The 17480-nt window shown below is 43.5% G+C and overlaps 1 protein-coding gene across 2 annotated transcripts in view; it reads left to right on the forward strand.

Moving 5' to 3' along the window:
* Nucleotides 1-8131, forward strand: part of KNG1 (kininogen 1) — a 30068-nt gene extending 21937 nt beyond the window's left edge. Inside the window, exons 8-11 of one of the 2 annotated variants that reach the window (XM_058730785.1) lie at nt 3738-3845; nt 3962-4048; nt 5505-5582; nt 7901-8131. In XM_058730785.1, coding sequence (XP_058586768.1) covers nt 3738-3845; nt 3962-4048; nt 5505-5582; nt 7901-7981 — 354 coding nt within the window. In that variant the 3' untranslated portion in view covers nt 7982-8131. The remainder of the gene's footprint in view (nt 1-3737; nt 3846-3961; nt 4049-5504; nt 5583-7900) is intronic. The other variant, XM_058730786.1, reaches the window with a different exon arrangement.
* The last annotated feature ends 9349 nt before the right edge of the window (nt 8132-17480 follow it).

The raw sequence follows: 17480 nt of genomic DNA on the forward strand, positions 1-17480 counted from the left end.
TTTTTAGGCGACAGCCCAATGGGCTATTTATTTCCATCCTTCTAATTTCCTGTTTTAGTTTTTTTTTATAACCGGAAGAAAACCCCTAAATGAATGGTATTAAAGTGACTCAAACCTGACCCTTTGATCTGTCTCCTACTCAGGCACTTATTCCTGCCCCCCCCCCGCCCCCATGTCATTACCCTCTCCCTGGTCTCGCTGGCACGTGACCCACACCGAATTCACTTGGGGAAGATATCAATCTGTGCTACTCCTGTTTGTCACCTTTCCTTTGCAATTTACATCTCTGCTCCCCTGTGAATGTCCCTTATTCGTAATGTTGTCGTAGTAGCACCGTCGTCTGCCCTTTATTACATGCCAGAGGTCTGCTGTCAGGGAGAGAACCACTAATTCCCAAGCGCGAATATATAGCCGTCTTAGTTGTTACAATTCTCTCTGTAAATTAGCACATCAACCTTCTAGCGTGTATGCGCTAGATGTATGCAAGGATGCCAGGGAACACCACCAGGTAATGCTGTGAATTGAAGGGATCCCACATCCCTTCTTTTGCCAGATCAATCGGGAATGTTGTGAAAATTTCAAACTTACTTGTAAGAAATTAATCTTTGTTGCTGTTTGCCTTGAAAGAGAAGAATTTGCTCGTAGATCTTCGAGGTACAGCCTTGATGGAAGCAGCCAATTTACTAAAACCCAGTTTATCATTAAGATGACGTTGCAGGGGCGCCTGGGTGGCGCAGTCGGTTAAGCGTCCGACTTCAGCCAGGTCACGATCTCGCGGTCCGTGAGTTCGAGCCCCGCGTCAGGCTCTGGGCTGATGGCTCGGAGCCTGGAGCCTGTTTCCGATTCTGTGTCTCCCTCTCTCTCTGCCCCTCCCCCGTTCATGCTCTGTCTCTCTCTGTCCAAAAAAAAAAAAAAAAAAAAAAAAAAAAAAAAAGATGACGTTGCTAAGAGCCAACCTCCAAATGACCAACCTGCCAAGTTGCTAGAGATTTATTTTACGGTTTTAGTCTTGCCTTGGCTTTGCATGTTTAGTCCTGTTTGAATGCATGTCCATTTCAAGCTGGTGTCATATTTCAGAAACTGAGAACTTCTTAAATCCTCTATTTTTCACATGTGAATGGCTGTGGTTTCTGTCACATGCTGTTTGTTTTGCCTCACCCCTGCTGCCGCTGCCATCAGTGTTCCTCCCTGCCTCTGCTCAAACGAATATACGTCAAGGATCTGTGTGTGCACATTAAGGAACTTCTCCTTTGACAAAGTCCTAGAAATGTCAGGGGATATGTATATGTCTAAGACGAATCAAATTGCCAAATTACAAAAACATTGGCAATTTTGCCAATTTACATGCGCATCAACTGGGTATTTAGACACTGATTAATGGTCTTGAATTCTACTCCTACCAGCAGTAATTGAGGCTGCATGTTCCCCACACCTGGCCAACACCAGGCATCATCGCTGGTTTTCATCTTTGCCAACATGGGAGATTAAAAACGATGTTGCATTGCTTTTTTAAGGTGCATACCCTTGGTTACTAATGAAGTAAATGTTTTTTTTCCAGGACATATGACCATTTTAACTTCTTTTCTGAAATATCTATTCACGTCCTTTGCACATTGGTTTTGGCGCTGGGCTTTATATCGATCCTACATCATATTTTTTCCCAGTTTGCCTTGCTACTTTGCTTACTGTGATTTTTGAGAATCAGTTTTCATTTCTGTATAATCAAATTTAGACATTTTTTTCCTTCCTTTAGGTTTCCTTCCTCTGCTTTTCACCTAGGAAAGACCTTCCTCATCCTGAGATCTGATGAATATTTACTTATATCTTTCTAGCTTGTTAATTTAATTTTTAAAATGCATATGGAACTTATATTGCTATATAGCGTTCTCCACTTTAAGAGCAAAACTTGGGCAGGATGGATTTAAGCAGGAAGACTTCTGATAAGAATGATACTTGATGATGATGGCAATATGGATGTGACCTTGAGGCCCTCAAACAGAAGGTCCTCCCCTCTGGACCCTGAATAAAGTTGGGTCTACAACTGTGGTTTGCATTATATGTTGTCAGCTTTCTAAGGCAACATCACACTGATCAACCCTAAGGCTAAAAAATTGGATCAAAGTATACTCTGAAATGAGCAAGAAAATTAATGACCACCAAAGCATAGACTCTAACACTCTTAGAACCTTCTTCACCACTTACACATACACTTGGAGTTTTAGAAGTTAAATATTATATTCGTCTTAAGATTTTAACCATGCTTACCCAGCAAGACCATGGCAGGAAAGAGGGAGGAGGAGCTTTAGTTCTTCCTACAATTCTGCTTTCCTCACCTGCCTCCCATCATGCTTTCCCCATGTTTTTACAAAGTGTAAGGAGACAGGGAAGCTGTTGACGTTTGCTTTTATAAAAATTGGATTGTACTATCAGTCCATAACTTCATTTTTTTCACTAAGGGTCATCCCTCCAGGTCAACAGATATGCATGATGTATTCTCTTGATGGCTACATAATCTCTCTCTCTCTCTCTCTCTCTCTCTCTCTCACACACACACACACACACACACACACACACTTAAATACTAGAATTAAATACCAAATACCTTGGTCTAGAAACCACACCAACTTTTCAATACCTAATAAAAACATTTTTATGCCGTGTATTTTTCAAGGATAGAATAAGTATAGGATATGACATTTTAAAATGACCTAAAAAGCCACACTTGGGACTTGGTTAAAGTCAGAGTGGTTTAAAAACATGATTTTATTTTGTAAATAAATTGTGCCTCTCCTAGACTGAAAAAAAATTGGGGCCATAAATTGCTTAATGGAAGACAGCATTGTGTAATGACTAATGCTGTTGATAGAGATTAAAACAAATTCTTGGGGGTGCCTGGGTGGCCTCAGGTGGTTGAACATCTGTCTCTTGGTTTTGGGTCAGGTCATGATCTCATGGTTGGTGGGTTCAAGCCCTGCATTGGGCTCAACACTGACAGCGTGGAGCCTGCTTGGGATTCTCTCTCTCTCCCTCTCACTGCCTCTCTCTCAACATAAATAAACAAACAAACAAACAAACAAAAATTCTTAATATCAAAAAGAAAGAGAAGGAAGCTCAAAAATGCAAATAATTTTTCTAATTCCATAATTTCTATGGTGGTACTAACTCAGTATTTCTCAGTATTTTCAAAGAAAATGTTTAAGTTTTTCTTCCTACTTTTCTTAGATTCCATTACAACTTGCACCCTTGAGTCATTCATGAATTTTGCAGCAGTTGAACAATAAAGCTCAGAAAAATATAAAAATAGAAATTACAGTTTGCTTCCACCCCCCATTAGAAAAGGAAATGAGGTCCGACTTCAGCCAGGTCACGATCTCGCGGTCCGTGAGTTCGAGCCCCGCGTCAGGCTCTGGGCTGATGGCTCGGAGCCTGGAGCCTGTTTCCGATTCTGTGTCTCCCTCTCTCTCTGCCCCTCCCCCGTGCATGCTCTGTCTCTCTCTGTCCCAAAAATAAATAAAAAATGTTGAGAAAAGGAAATGAGACTAGCCATTAGCCAAATATTTTTCACATGCATACAGATTGAAAGTTTTGTTGTCAAACATTTGTACTTTTCTGTGCAACTCTCATTTGGTCAGTATATAATTCAAATGGCAATATTCTTCCCTAAAAGTCCTTAGGGTAAAAACATATGATTTATTAAACAATATTAATCAGGCTCCTCCTTTGTGCTAATCTTCCAGGTGGTGGCTGGAAAGAAATTTTCTATTGAGTTCACAGCCAGGGAAACCACGTGCTCCAAGGAAAGTAATGAAGAGTTGACAGAAAGTTGCAATACCAATAAATTTGGAGTGAGTAGTAACACAACTGTATACTTGTTCCTTGGAAACCTTTTTGATGTGTTATACTTGTTTAAGCATCTCATGAATAACACTGTTCTCTCTTTTGACTTCTGTTTCATGGATAGAAAATTCTAGACTGTAAAGCTGAAGTTTATGTGATACCTTGGGAGAAGAAAATTTACCCTACTGTCCACTGTCAATCACGGGGAGAGGTATGATTCTCATTACAGTCAGCTTGGGTCAATGTTGCTCATTCTGAAGTCCTATTTGGGGGTTGGAAATAAACCATTATTTAAGTGAATTGGGAAACTATCTTCTTAAAATGGGGAGAACTCTCACATTTCTGTGCTGATCTCTTTATGGCTAGAAATGAGAGCAGCAGCCCTCTTAACTACTTGTCACGCATTGTCAGCATCCCATTGTCAGTGCGTACTCTCTTGGCAAAGTGCACACCCTGCTGGGAGAGTTGACACAAGCTGTGTACCTTCGAGGAGAGCCTGAGACGAGGCACAGCTCTCCAGTGCCCACTGCTAATGTCCAAGGAGCTCTGGAGAAATGCAGATCTCAGCCCCACTCCACATCTACTGACTCAAAATCTGCATTTAACGTGATCGCTATAGGATTCATACCCATGTTCAAGTTTGGGAAGCACTGGTTTGCATCGTTTTTTTAATTTGTAAAAGATCCCTGGGAGGTAAGTGAGACTTTCCCCGTTGTCAATGTTATGATACTAAATATTACAAAGATGCTGAGGTCCTAAGGTGAATAATAACAGTATGAAGTGCATCTCTGTCCCAGGCTCTGTAGTGAGAGCCTCACACATGTTTTCCTCCTGACACCTCTATGAGGCAAGTGCTATTATTATCCTATTTACAGATGGGAGAAGTGAAGCCAGCGATGCTTGGATTCAAATCTAGATCAAATAAGAACCCACGCTATTCACTGTCATGCTGATAACTAGTAGGGTCTGACTGGTGTGACGCCCAAAACCATGCTCTTTGCACCGCCAGACATTGCTTCCAATCATCACATTCTCACAGGTAGTGAAATTGTAGGTAGAAATAACCCACAAGTCCGTATCTTCAATGCATTCGGCCTCTTCTCACTCTTTTTCTGACTTAGGTTTTTGCCATGTGTATGTATGTATATAGCCTAACACAAACATTATACAAAGACTGCATTTCAAGCTTGTGAACATGTCCTAATGTGTTTCAGTCCAACAAAGTAATTGTGGATATACGCTCCCTAGATATTCAGCTCATAAAAGCCCACATAGGACCTTTTAGGATAAAGACAGTAATTGTGCTAAAAGAAACAGTATCGATAAATAAATAATGTGTTGTGGTGTATATAATCGTAGACTTAGAAGGTACGCTAGAGATCATGTAGTTCAACCACCCAACTTTTCCAGATGAAGAAAAAACTCTCCAGCTTAGATTATACCCACAATCTAATCTAATCTACCCACAATACCCACAAATTATAAAATCAATCAAAAGAGGAAAAAATATTCATTTCATCCTCTTTTCAATATTAATATAGTGTTTAAAGTCTGGTAGACTTGCCCCACTGTAAACCAAGATAGCATTGCCAAGATTCAGTCCCTTCTGTCTTCATTGATAGTATGGTTTTCACAGTAATGCATTCATCTTAATATTTCCTGTTTAGACCACATTGATGAAAAGGCCTCCAGGTTTTTCACCTTTCCGATCAGTACAAGTGGAGAAAACAAAAGAAGGAACAACTGTAAGTCCACCCCACACTTCCATGGCATCTGTACAAGATGAAGAGCAGGATTCAGGAAAAGAACAAGGACCCACTCGTGGGCATGGCTGGGGTCATGGAAAGCAAATAAAACATGGCTTTGGCCATGGCCATAAACATGAGCATGACCAAGGCCATAGGCACAATAGGGGACGTGGCCTTGGCCATGGACATCAAAAACAACATGGCTTTGCCCATGGACATCAAAAGCAACATGGCTTTGGCCATGGACATCAACAGCAACATGGCCTTGGTCATGGACATCAACAGGAACTTGACTATGATCTTGAACACCAAGGGAGACATGGCCTTGGCCATGGACATCAAAGGGGACGTGGCCTAGCCCATGGACATACCCATGAGCATGGTCATGGCCATGGAAAATATAAAAATAAAAGAAAAGACAATGAAAAGGACAATGGTTGGAGAATAGAGCATTTGGCAAGTTCTTCTGAAGATAGTACTACCTCTTCTGCACAGACACAAGAGAAGACAGAAGGGCCAACACCCCTCCCTCCCCTAGCCCAGCCAGGTATAGCAGTTACCTTGCCTGACTTTCAGGACTCAGATCTCATTGCAGCTGTGATGTCTAACACACCACCAACTCCCACAGAGATTGATGATGATTGGATCCCTGACATCCAGATAGAAAAAAATAGCCTTTCATTTAACCTGATACCTGACTTTCCAGAAAAAACCTCCCCCAAATGTCCCGGACGCCCCTGGAAGCCAGTTAATGGAATGAATCCAACTGTGGAAATCAAAGAATTTCATGATTTTGATCTCTCTGATGCTTTGTATTAATTTATGCAGCCATGAGTCTTTCTTTAGCATGTCAGCATTCCTTCCCTCCACTGTCTAAATATCTTGATACAATGCACTGAGAGCCATGAAGCTTCAGAACAGCCTAGAAAGAAGGGGTGAGACTCCCAGTGGGGACACCGTCAATCTCTGGATGACATAAAACTGTGTGCAGAACCCTAAATCCTCTCTGGGACTTCCTCAGAAGTTTTCTTAACTAGCACAGAAAATGGACAAACTGATGTGCCTTATGGCCTGTGGCAATTTGCTTTTCTGATGACGAGTGTGTACCTTAAAATGCATGCCATCGATTTTCATACAAAGATTCGTGACATTCTGAATAAAGTGTGGCATCTGATCCCTGAGCACAAGTGCAAATAAGGGAAGTCAAGAGACTGAATGCTGAATTTCTTAATGGGAAAAAAATAAAAATAATAAAACCTCCAGAGGTTATAAAGAGGGACAAGAAAGAAAGCCAGCGTGGCCAAAGAGAGGATAGGGCGGAAGTAGATGAACTGACTTTCTGTTTCCAAAAGGGCTAGTTACATTACTCCCACATGAAAAAGCTGTCCTGATAAGTCTCTTTCTGGGTGACAGTGTTTCCTGTAAGCCCATAATCTCCGTTTAGTCATTAAGGAGCCTTTGCAACAAGGCTTTCAAATAGGAGTTTTCTGCCTGTTTATTTGTTGTCCAGACCACATCGAGTAATCCTTAGTTGTTAGCAGCTCTGAGTTTATTTTATTTTTTTTTATTTTTTTTATTTTTTTTTTATTTTTGGGACAGAGAGAGACAGAGCATGAACGGGGGAGGGGCAGAGAGAGAGGGAGACACAGAATCGGAAACAGGCTCCAGGCTCCGAGCCATCGGCCCAGAGCCTGACGCGGGGCTCGAACTCACGGACCGCGAGATCGTGACCTGGCCGAAGTCGGACGCTTAACCGACTGCGCCACCCAGGCGCCCCAGCAGCTCTGAGTTTAATGATAAGGATGGAAAGCAGAAGAAGGAATATAGAGGCAGGCTTGCCAAGGAAAACCTTTTTTTAATCATTGACAAGGGAATATCATAAGATGTGATGCAAATTTCATTCAGAAATTTTATGAGGAAATTCCTCTCTGGCCTCCCTTTATGATCAGATCATCTTTTTGCTGTGACATTGAAGGTACTGATTTTTGCAGAGGAGAACAGTATGATCAATGTGATTGTCTCCAAGTGCCTTATACCACGAGGAGGCATTTATTTTCTAAGCCTTGCTATGCCTTTGCCTAGGGAGACAAGATAGGGGTTTAAACGGCTGCGCTTACTGCGGATGAATGTGTCCCTGCTACTTCGATTCATTGGATGCATTTGAGCCTCCGAGTTCTTATTTCATTTCAAATATCATCTGTGCTTTTAAATAAAGAACCGATGATGACAGGAAAAAGTCTCGTCTTGTCAACTGGTGGCTTCACCTTTCTTTTACCGAATGATAGCAGATTAACAGAGTTTTACTATACTTACAGAGGCATCTAAGGCCCTGCGAATACATGGGCCGACCTCGGGAGGCAGGGGCCGAGCCAGCAGCTGGGAGTGAGGTCTCTTGACCAGTGGGCAGAACCTTCACGCCTGGCCCAGTAGCCCCAACAACCCCTATCACCAGCCCTGCGTGGAAGGACAAGAAGATGGGATACAATTTACAGAGAAGAATGCCATTTTACTGTTCTGTTGCTGGGTGAAATAAAGTTCAGTCTTGATGCTCTCGTTCCTGGTGGTCTTCTTTTGTCCTCAGCAAAGCCCAGTGGGTGGGAGAGCCAGTGCTACGGCTCTGCCATGGAAACTCATAGCCCAACTCTAGAGCGTCCTTGCTAACCGGGGCAGGAATCCTTTAAGTGAGGCTTTGCTAACCAAGACCTCCTGATGGGTGCTCAGTACAGGGTTAGCGGGTCAGGTTTCTACCAGCAATCTGAGGACTCTCTCTCAGCCTTCCCTTCCTCCTCCTCCTGATTCCCAGCCTAAACCTAAAGGTAATTTCATTTTATTATTGGTTTTTATGATCCAGATAATTATCAAAAAAGAAAGAAAAATCTTTTGTTAATATGCTACCAACTTCTTATCAGAAAATACCTAATTTCAAACACCTTTTGAAGAAAGGTAAAATTATCATTTTGGTCTGAGGAAAGGAGAAAATGGGAAGCCAGTAGAATAAAAAGTGATAAAGGGGCACCTGGGTGGCTCAGTCGGTTACGCGTCTGACTCTTGATTTTGGCTCGGGTCACGATCTCGTGGTTTGTGGGATCGAGCCCTGCATTGGGCTCTGTACTGACGTTGAGGAGCCTGCTTGGGATTCCCTCTCTCTCCCCTCCCTTTCCTGCCCCTCCCCCACTCATGTGCGCATGCTCTCTCTCTCTCAAAATAAACATCTTTTTAAAAAGCAATAGAGATTTTAAATTTTCTGTACTGAATGGATCGAATGCCTGTTACAGCCATTTACTGTGCTAGACCATTTCCTTTTGGTGTGACTTAATCCTCATGACCACTCTGAGGTCCCCGTGATCACCTTTCTTTCACAAGGAGGAAACTGTAGCTCTCAGTGCCCTGCCCAGGGTCACACAGTCAATATGTGACGGAACTGGCATTCAAACTCAGAGCTTTTGAACTGTGCTACACCATGTTATCAGGAGGCCTTATTATCAACATTGTCATTATAAAAAACCACACGAAGATACCTACTGATTCCAAGATGATCACTATCTCAATTCCAAACCCCTTTTTAACTACTTCACTGTGGCAGGTGCTGTTTGGAGTCAGGTGGCAGGCCTTGGCCGTTTTCCACATGTTTATCATGAGGTCCCAAGAAGAGAAGTTTTAAAAGACAAATCCTTTCCCTCAGAGAGCGTACAATCACATTGGGCAGTCAAGACTAACGCACATAGAACAGACATTTAATCCAAGCCACGATAACTTGGGGAGCAAGGCAGGAGCTTGACTAATGTGATAGGAAGCCGTGCGGAGGTGGAGAGGCCAACGTGGACAGAGAAAATGAAGCCCGGGTGGGAGTTTCAGCGAGGTCAGCCATGGAGTGCCTTTTACATCTCTTGAGCTGAGATGGGCCGAAGAGTGTTTAAGACCCATTATTGGGAAGATTCTGGAGTGCACAGATCAGAGCGAGACCAGCTGGACTCAAGGCAGTCCCCCAGCCATCTCTAGTCTGCCATGCCGTAATGCAAGAATGACCACTCGGGGCTGTCACGTAACGCCTACAGTTCTCACTTTACTCAGCAACATCAAGTAGGTCCACTTTGGACATTTTTAAAGATAAAATATTCATGAGTTTCCTGTGACCCAGCACCGACCTTTTACGCTTTTTGAAATTTCTGCGCCTTCCTCCCACTCCTGAGCCAAAGGCACACCCACGTTTTTGACTTCGGCTCTGGAACCACATGCTCTTTGGCGTGGGAACTTCCTCTTGCCCAGTCCACCTTCCGCACGTTGTCTAGGCCTAGCAGCTCAGGCAGGATGCCCTTGTTGGCTTTTTACGCCATCGCCCATTTCCTGCTCAGCCTCGTTCCAAAAGACTTAAGGCTGGCTGGTCTCATCCCAGGATGTCCTGCACACATGCTCCAGCCCCTGTGCTGCTGCTCTGTGCCCTCGCCTCGTGGGGAAGGCCAGACCTCCCCAAGGCCCCTGCGAGGAAACGTGAGAGGATCCAGTAGACATGATACCAACCCACCCTTTGAAAAGTCCCGGTGTCTTTCCCTGGAGTAAGTCCCTCCAAAAGCAAAATAGTATGTCAACACCTTCTGTTAGGTTATTTTCCTTCAGCCTTCATTTTCCAAGAATCTCCATTTGAGCACCATTCTGTCTTTTGCAAAAGTTTAACTGGAGGGATTGCCCAGTGTATTCACATGGGAGACAGTATGCAAAGCGGTTAAGGATCAGAGTCACGCAGTTAGACGGCCTAAGTCCAAAAGCTGCAATGTATTCAATTTCTCAAGACCCCAGTTTCCTTATCTGAAATATGATGTTAATAATACCCTCACATCATAGATGTGTGGTGAGACTTAAAGCAGCTCATTCCTTTAATTGGCATAATGCTCAGCACTTGGCAAGCACTCAATAATGGGCAGCTCTCAGGGGCACCTGGCTGGCTCAGTCGGCAGAGCCCGCTGCTCTTGATCTCAGGGTTGTGAGTTCGAAACCCACGTTGGGTACAGAGATTACTATAAAAATAAAGGGTAACTATTATTGCATTACTAGGGCATACACAATATATTATTTTTAGAGCTTCCCTATGGGGGAAAATGTTTTGTCAGACAATGAGGGGTGTTGAACACAGCATACATCCCTTTCTACCTTTGCAGCCATAGCCAGGATGCCAAAGTTGTAATCGACTCATATCAGGTGCCTGGTAATATCTAGTCTTTCATGTCAGATTCCCCAGGTTCTGAACCTCGGCTTCATGTTAGAATCACCTGGGGAGCTCTAGACAATATAAGCCCAAATCTCCTGAGTATCACCATTTTTCATAAGTTTTCCATTGATTGTAATGCATCCAATGGTAAGGACAATTGATTTAGGCCCTCTCTGTTCTCTTTTTAATCTTAATTATCCAGCTTTACATTGTTCTACTTTATTAAGTCTTTTAAATCTTTTTGAAAACAGGAGGGTTATGAAACCTACAAGGGATGGATGGATGGATGGACGGACTGATAGATGACTGTAAGTATTATATACACTAGGATTGTCACAATAAGAACAGACAGTTCAAGATGGGTATAAGTGGCATCTCAAAAACTGACAAATTACTTACTAAGTATGAAGAATGAAGGACAAGAATAACTAAAAATGACAAAAAGTTTTCCAGTCTAGCATGCCTAAGGGGATGGTAATGTCACTGAGGGAAGTAAGGAAATGGGGAACTGGTCTGTGGTTTCCAGTAACTCACAAAGAAATGGACTGACCCAAAAGGCACATAATTTAAGATATTTCAATCGCTGAATAAAGATATGAAATCAAGGGGTGCCTGGGTGGCTCAGTCAGTTGAGCGTCTGACTCTTGATTTCGGCTCAGGTCATGATTTCATGGTTTGTGAAATCCATGATTTCAGCGCTGACCGTGTGGAGCCTGCTTGGGATTCTGTCTCCCTCTCTGCACGCCCCCCGCCGGCCCCCCCCCCCCCCCGGCTCAAGCGTGTGCACTCTCTCTCTCTTTCAAAATAAATAAATAAACTTCTAAAAAATCGATGAAATAGGTACACTTATGATGAACACTAAGGTGTAGAATTGTTGAATCACCTGAAACTAATATAACACTGTATCCTAACTATCCTGGAATTAAAATTTAAAAATTTAATAAAATAAATTGGGGCGCCTGGGTGGCTCAGTCGGTTAAGCGTCTGACTTCGGTTCAGGTCATGATCTCATGGTTTCGTGGGTTCGAGCCCCGTGTCGGGCTCTGTGCTGACAGCTCAGAACCTGGAGCCTGCTTCGGATTCTGTGTCTCCCTCTCTCTCAGTCCCTCCCCTGCTCCTGCTCTGTCTCTCTCTGTCTCAAAAATAAATAGTTTAAAAAGCTAAAAAAAAAATTTAAAAAGTAAAAATATTAAAGAAATAAAAATTTAATCAAAAAATAAAACTAAATTAAAAAAAAAAAAACAAGATCCTGCCGCTCCCACACTTAAAACTTTACGCCGGTTTCAGTTTACAAAAAATAATACTAAAACCCCATATCGTTGTCTCCAAGAACGCCTGTAACCACCTCTCATATCTCAAGCCACTCCCTTCTTCATTCACAGTGCTCTAGTGACAAAGGTCTTCCAACAATTCTCAGAATTGAACACACTCTTTCACACGTTAGATCCTTTATACTTCCTAGTCCCTTTTGATTTCATGAGTTTCCCCCGCTCTAAGCAAGGCAGCTGCCTTCCCATGCTTTAAGTCTTAGTTATAATTTCAGAGAGACTTTTCTCTGACAGTCCTATTCACCAGCCCCCACGTTCATTTTGTCTTTAAACACAACACCCCCCCACTATTTTTCCCTTCAGAGCATCTGGGACTATCTGTTAAGATTTTGTGTCTTTATTTCAAATAACTACTTGTTAGTGTTTGATTGATTGATTGATTTTATTGTTCAAAAATGTCAAATGCCTGCTATGTTGCTTTGCTCTAGGTCCTAGAACAATAGCAGTGCATGTCCTCATGAGCCTTACTTTCTAGCGGGAGAGATGGCAAATAAGGGAAATGTAGCAGAGTTAGAGAACGTACAGTTGGGAGAAGGTTTGACTGGGTGAGTAGGATGGGGTTTTCTAAAGAAAAGAGACTTAAGCGTAGACTTGAATGACACAAAGGAAAAGTTTGGAAGCCCTGAAGGAAAAGCAGCCCACGCCGTAGATTAAGGGCTTGGGTCCTATATCTGTGATATGCCTATAAACACCAGGCGGAACTATTAGTAAGTAGCTGGGCATACGTGTAATGCCTAATGGGAGATATGGAGAAGGTGTGGCAGTCAAGCGTAGAAGCAGTGTGGTCACTGAAACTGAGTGTAACTTGCCCAAGATAGTGTTTCAGGGGTGGGGGTGGGGGGTTCAGGGAGGGATCTAGCTGAGGGTTTTTGTTTGTTGCAGAAATGTTAGAGACCAAGTGGCCATACAAAAAGTATCAATCGGTAACTTCCTTTGTGTTTTGACTTCAAGTCTCTGACACTTAGGATTCTCACTAAATGGAAGCATAGGGTTAACTGGCAGAACTTCCCAGCATTGACAGTGAGGAATTTTTATTCTAGTATTTATGGCTTTGCTCTCCTTCCAGAATGAGTCATACCTTCTTGCTTTCATTCTTACATTTATAAGACTCCTCAACCACGGACTGTGTTCAGCTTTATGCCCATCACATGGTTTTTCCTTAAGGAACTTGCCAGGCGTTTAGCATGGGCCATCTTTGTCTGAAAGGCACCTACATGAACAGTTTTTAAAAATGGTTATTACTCTAAACAGACCACAACTATTAACTGATATTTGGTAGCTAGGGTAGTGGGGACATGGAGGTGAACAATATTATCAGTAAAGTTGAATGTTTGGGGGGCGGGGGGGGGAATGGATGAAATAGCAGCCCTTGGGGAAAAATGCAAGTGCCAGCTTTTTAGGGAGGGACTATTGACGAGCTGGGTGGTTTAGTACCGTGTCAACTCGGCTACGCAGGAAATATGCTGCCGAGAAACCCCTTCCTTATATGGTTCTAGGTTAGAATTGCTCAAAAGAGCAATGGGCGTGTGATGAAGGTGGAGTGAACCACAGCTGTCTGTCTGACGCCATGATCAGGCGTCATGAGTGTCCATGAGTGAGGACACAGGGGCGCTGCAGGGCTCCAGCCATCCTCCTCCTCCCTGCCCCTCCCCTCCTCCTGCTTTGCCTGTAACTCTCTTCCCACCACTGAACAGGTTGACCTTCAGCCATATCAGGCCAGCAGAGCAACGGCCTTCTCCAGATTTCTTCACGGACTCCCCTTCACAGGCCCTCTGCGGCTGGAGGCGCTCATCCAGATTTTCTCTAAGAGCTCTGATTTGTCCAACAGCGCAGAGCCTGAGGAAGCCTCATCAGTGACTTTTCTCTCATCCTCCAGCTTCTTTTCCCTGGGTGTTCATTTCCCTAGTCTCTCCTGCTAGGGTGTAAGGTCTAATCCCTGAGATAAAACCCTTGTACCATAATACTCATGGTGGTTCTGTTTCCCTGATCAACCCTTGACAGACAAACCCACCTTTTTTCTTCTATCATTGTACATTGGGGGAACACATTCCATTGCTTCTGAATGCAGACCCAGGCCCAGCAATGTGAATGCTTTTGAGCATGTCCTAAGACAATGAGTACAGGCTGTTCCTGCCCTAAGGGGATCAGGTTAGTGGGGGGGACACAGACATATAGGAATATATATCAATCAGCATAAAAATTACAATGGTAGGTAGAGGTGTGTTTTCAGGAGAGTGAGATCCAGAAGAAAGAGTCAAGTCCGAGACCGTAAGCAAGCCGTAGGGCAAGGTCCCATCTTGTACAGCATCATATTCCCAGGATCAAGGCATCGTGCCTTAACAGAAAATTAGGGCCCCAGAAACATTTCTTGGGGCGCCTGGGTGGCTCAGTCGGTTAAGCGTCCAACTCTCGGTTTTGGCTCAGGTCATGATCTCATGGTTTCATGGGTTTGAGTTCTGGCAGTGTGGAGCCTGCTTGGGATTCTCTCTCTCTCCCTCTCTCTCTCTCTCTCTCTCTCTCTGCACCTCCTTGCTCACACTGTCTCTCTTTCAAAACAAATAAACTTTTTAAAAAATTTCAAAAAAAAAAGGAAACATCTCGATTTGACTTGAACTAAACGGAACTCAATTTGCATATGGTGCAGCATTAAGCCCGTGAATACGGCACTGAACAAGACAAACACAGCTCACACCTTCAGCTCACAATCTAACGCAGTGGTTCACAAATGCAAGCATGCAACTGGATCTCCTGGGAAGCTTGTTAAAACCCAGATCGCTAGGGCCCATTTTCAGAGTTTCTCACCCCACAGGTCTGTGACGGGGACCTGGAGCCGAGTTTCTAACAGGTTCCGGAAGAGTCCAGGGACCACACTTTCAGAGCTGCTGTTCTCAGCCTGGCTACACATTAGAATCACTTGGACAACTTTTAAAAATACCTCGCTACAAGCATCCTCTCAGACCTGGTAAATCAAGTTTTAAGAGCTCTGCACATGGGGCTCCTGGGTGGCTCAGTCGGTTGACTCTTGATTTCAGCTCAGGTCATGATCTCACGGCTCATGAGGTCGAGCCCTGCATCGGGCTCTGCACTGAGAGCATGGAGACTGCTTGAGATCCTCTTTCTCCCTTTCTCTCTCTGCCTCTCCCCTATTCATGCTCTCTCTCTCAAAATAAATAAATATTTAAAAAAAAAAAAGAGCTCTGCAGGTGATTTTAACCTGTAGGTCAGGGTTGAAACCACTGATGTGCCATATGGGAGTAGTTACCATTTATTACCTGCCTGCTACGGGCTAACATCTGAAGATCGCATACACAGGATCACATCAATGAATCCTATTTTGCAGGTAAGTAAACCAAGTCTCAAAGAGATGAGATGACGCTGGCCAAGGTCACAGATCAAGTGTAGGAGGGGAGGCAGGACAGAACCCAGGTTTCTCTGACCCCGGAGTCCACGCTCGTAACCACCAATGACCGTGCCACACGAGCCTCACAGAAACAGTGCACCTGGTTTGAATATTGGATGATGAGTAGAAGTTCTGAGGCAGACAAAGGGGGAAGGGCATTTCAGGCAGGAGCACTGAGCTCCACATCTTTGGAGGTGCTGAAGTAGAGGCCGGAAGTCAGAGGTATCCGGAAGCATTTCTAGCCGGGCAGGAGGGTGGGACAAGATGACAGCTGTGGCCCATTCTCCCTAAGGGTCTAGAGTTATGTGATGGGGGCGCCTGGGTGGCTAGTTGGTTGAGTGTCCGACTTCGGCCCAGGTCATGATCTCACGGTTTGTGAGTTCGAGCCCCGCGTCGGGCTCTGTGCTGACAGCTCAGAGCCTGGAGCCTGCTTCGGATTCTGTGTGCCCCTCTCTCTCTGCCCCTCCCCTGCTCATGCCCTGTCTCTGTCTCAAAAATAATAAAAATATTTAAAAAAAAAGAGTTATGTGATGAAGCCATCTAGAACCTGATGGACCAAGAGGAGAAGGAGAAAGATATGAGTGATAATTTGCTCAGAGTTGCCCTAAAAGAATATTTAGCAGATGCCTCTGTCCTGTATTTAATCTCTCTAGTTTGAACGGCTACTACTGCTCAGTTCTGAAATGATATCCACGCCCAAACAACTTGATGCTCCAAATATGTGCCACATCAATATTAATAAGTAAAAGCCAGGACGTATGACAGGAAAACGTAGGACTAAGATTGAGGCCATTCATATTTAAATATTCATTTAAAGGTTGAAATCCCCGATTAACGTCTCTTTCAGGTACGTGTGTTCTTTCTTTTTATGTATCTTGTGGTATATCGTACTTTAATGTTTCACGTGGGAAATTTAGAAAATACAGAATGAAAGGGGCGCCTGGGTGGCTCAGTCGGTTAAGCGTCCGACTCTTGATTTCAGCTCAGGTGATAATCTCACTGTTGGTGGATTTGAGCCTTGTGTCCGGCTCTGCATTGACAGCGCAGAGCCTGCTTGGGATTGTCTCTCTCTCTCTCTCTCTCAAAAATAAATAAATAAACTTAAAAAAAAAGAAAAAAGAAAATACAGAATAATGTAAAGCAGAAAACACAAACTATTGTAATCTCACCAGCCAGATGAAACTGCTGTAGAAATTTCGGTTATAACTCTCTAGAAATGTCTCCAAATGTCTGTAGGTGTGGGTATTCCAAAAACAGAATCATGCTGTAAATGTAGTATATAATCTCTATTTTTTACTCAACATATATTATGACCATTCTTTATGTCATTAGATTTGATTCCCATAAATTCTTTCCTAATTATACTAAAGATATGAATATCTTTCATTTTTATTTTTTATTTAAAAAATTTTTTAATGTTTATTTTATTTTATTTTTTTTAATTGTTTTTTAGTGTTTACTTATTTTTGAGACAGAGAGAGACGGGGCATGAACAGGGGAGGGTCAGAGAAAGAGGGAGACACAGAATCCGAAGCGGGCTCCAGGCTCCGAGCTGTCAGCACAGGGCCCGATGAGGGGCTTAAACTCACGGATGGTGAGATCATGACCTGAGCCGAAGTCAGACGCTTAACCAACTGAGCCACCCAGGTTCCCCTTTTAATGTTTATTTTTAAGAGAAAGAGTACAAGTCAGGGAGGGGCACAGAGAGAGGAAGACACAGAATCCGAATCAGGCTTCAGGCTCTGAGCTGTCAGCACAGAGCCTGACATGGGGCTTGAACTCATGAATTGGGAGATCGTGACCTGAGTGGAGGTCAGACACTTAACTGACTGGGCCACCCAGGCGCCCCCCACCTCCACATCTTTTAAAGATGTTTTTATTTTTAAGCAACCTCTACACCCACATGGGGCTCAAACTCCCAACCCAGAAATCAAGAGTCACATGTTTCCCCCCCACACACACCA

This window comes from Neofelis nebulosa, chromosome 5 (assembly GCF_028018385.1).
Source record: "Neofelis nebulosa isolate mNeoNeb1 chromosome 5, mNeoNeb1.pri, whole genome shotgun sequence".
Taxonomy (NCBI): Eukaryota; Metazoa; Chordata; class Mammalia; order Carnivora; family Felidae; genus Neofelis; species Neofelis nebulosa.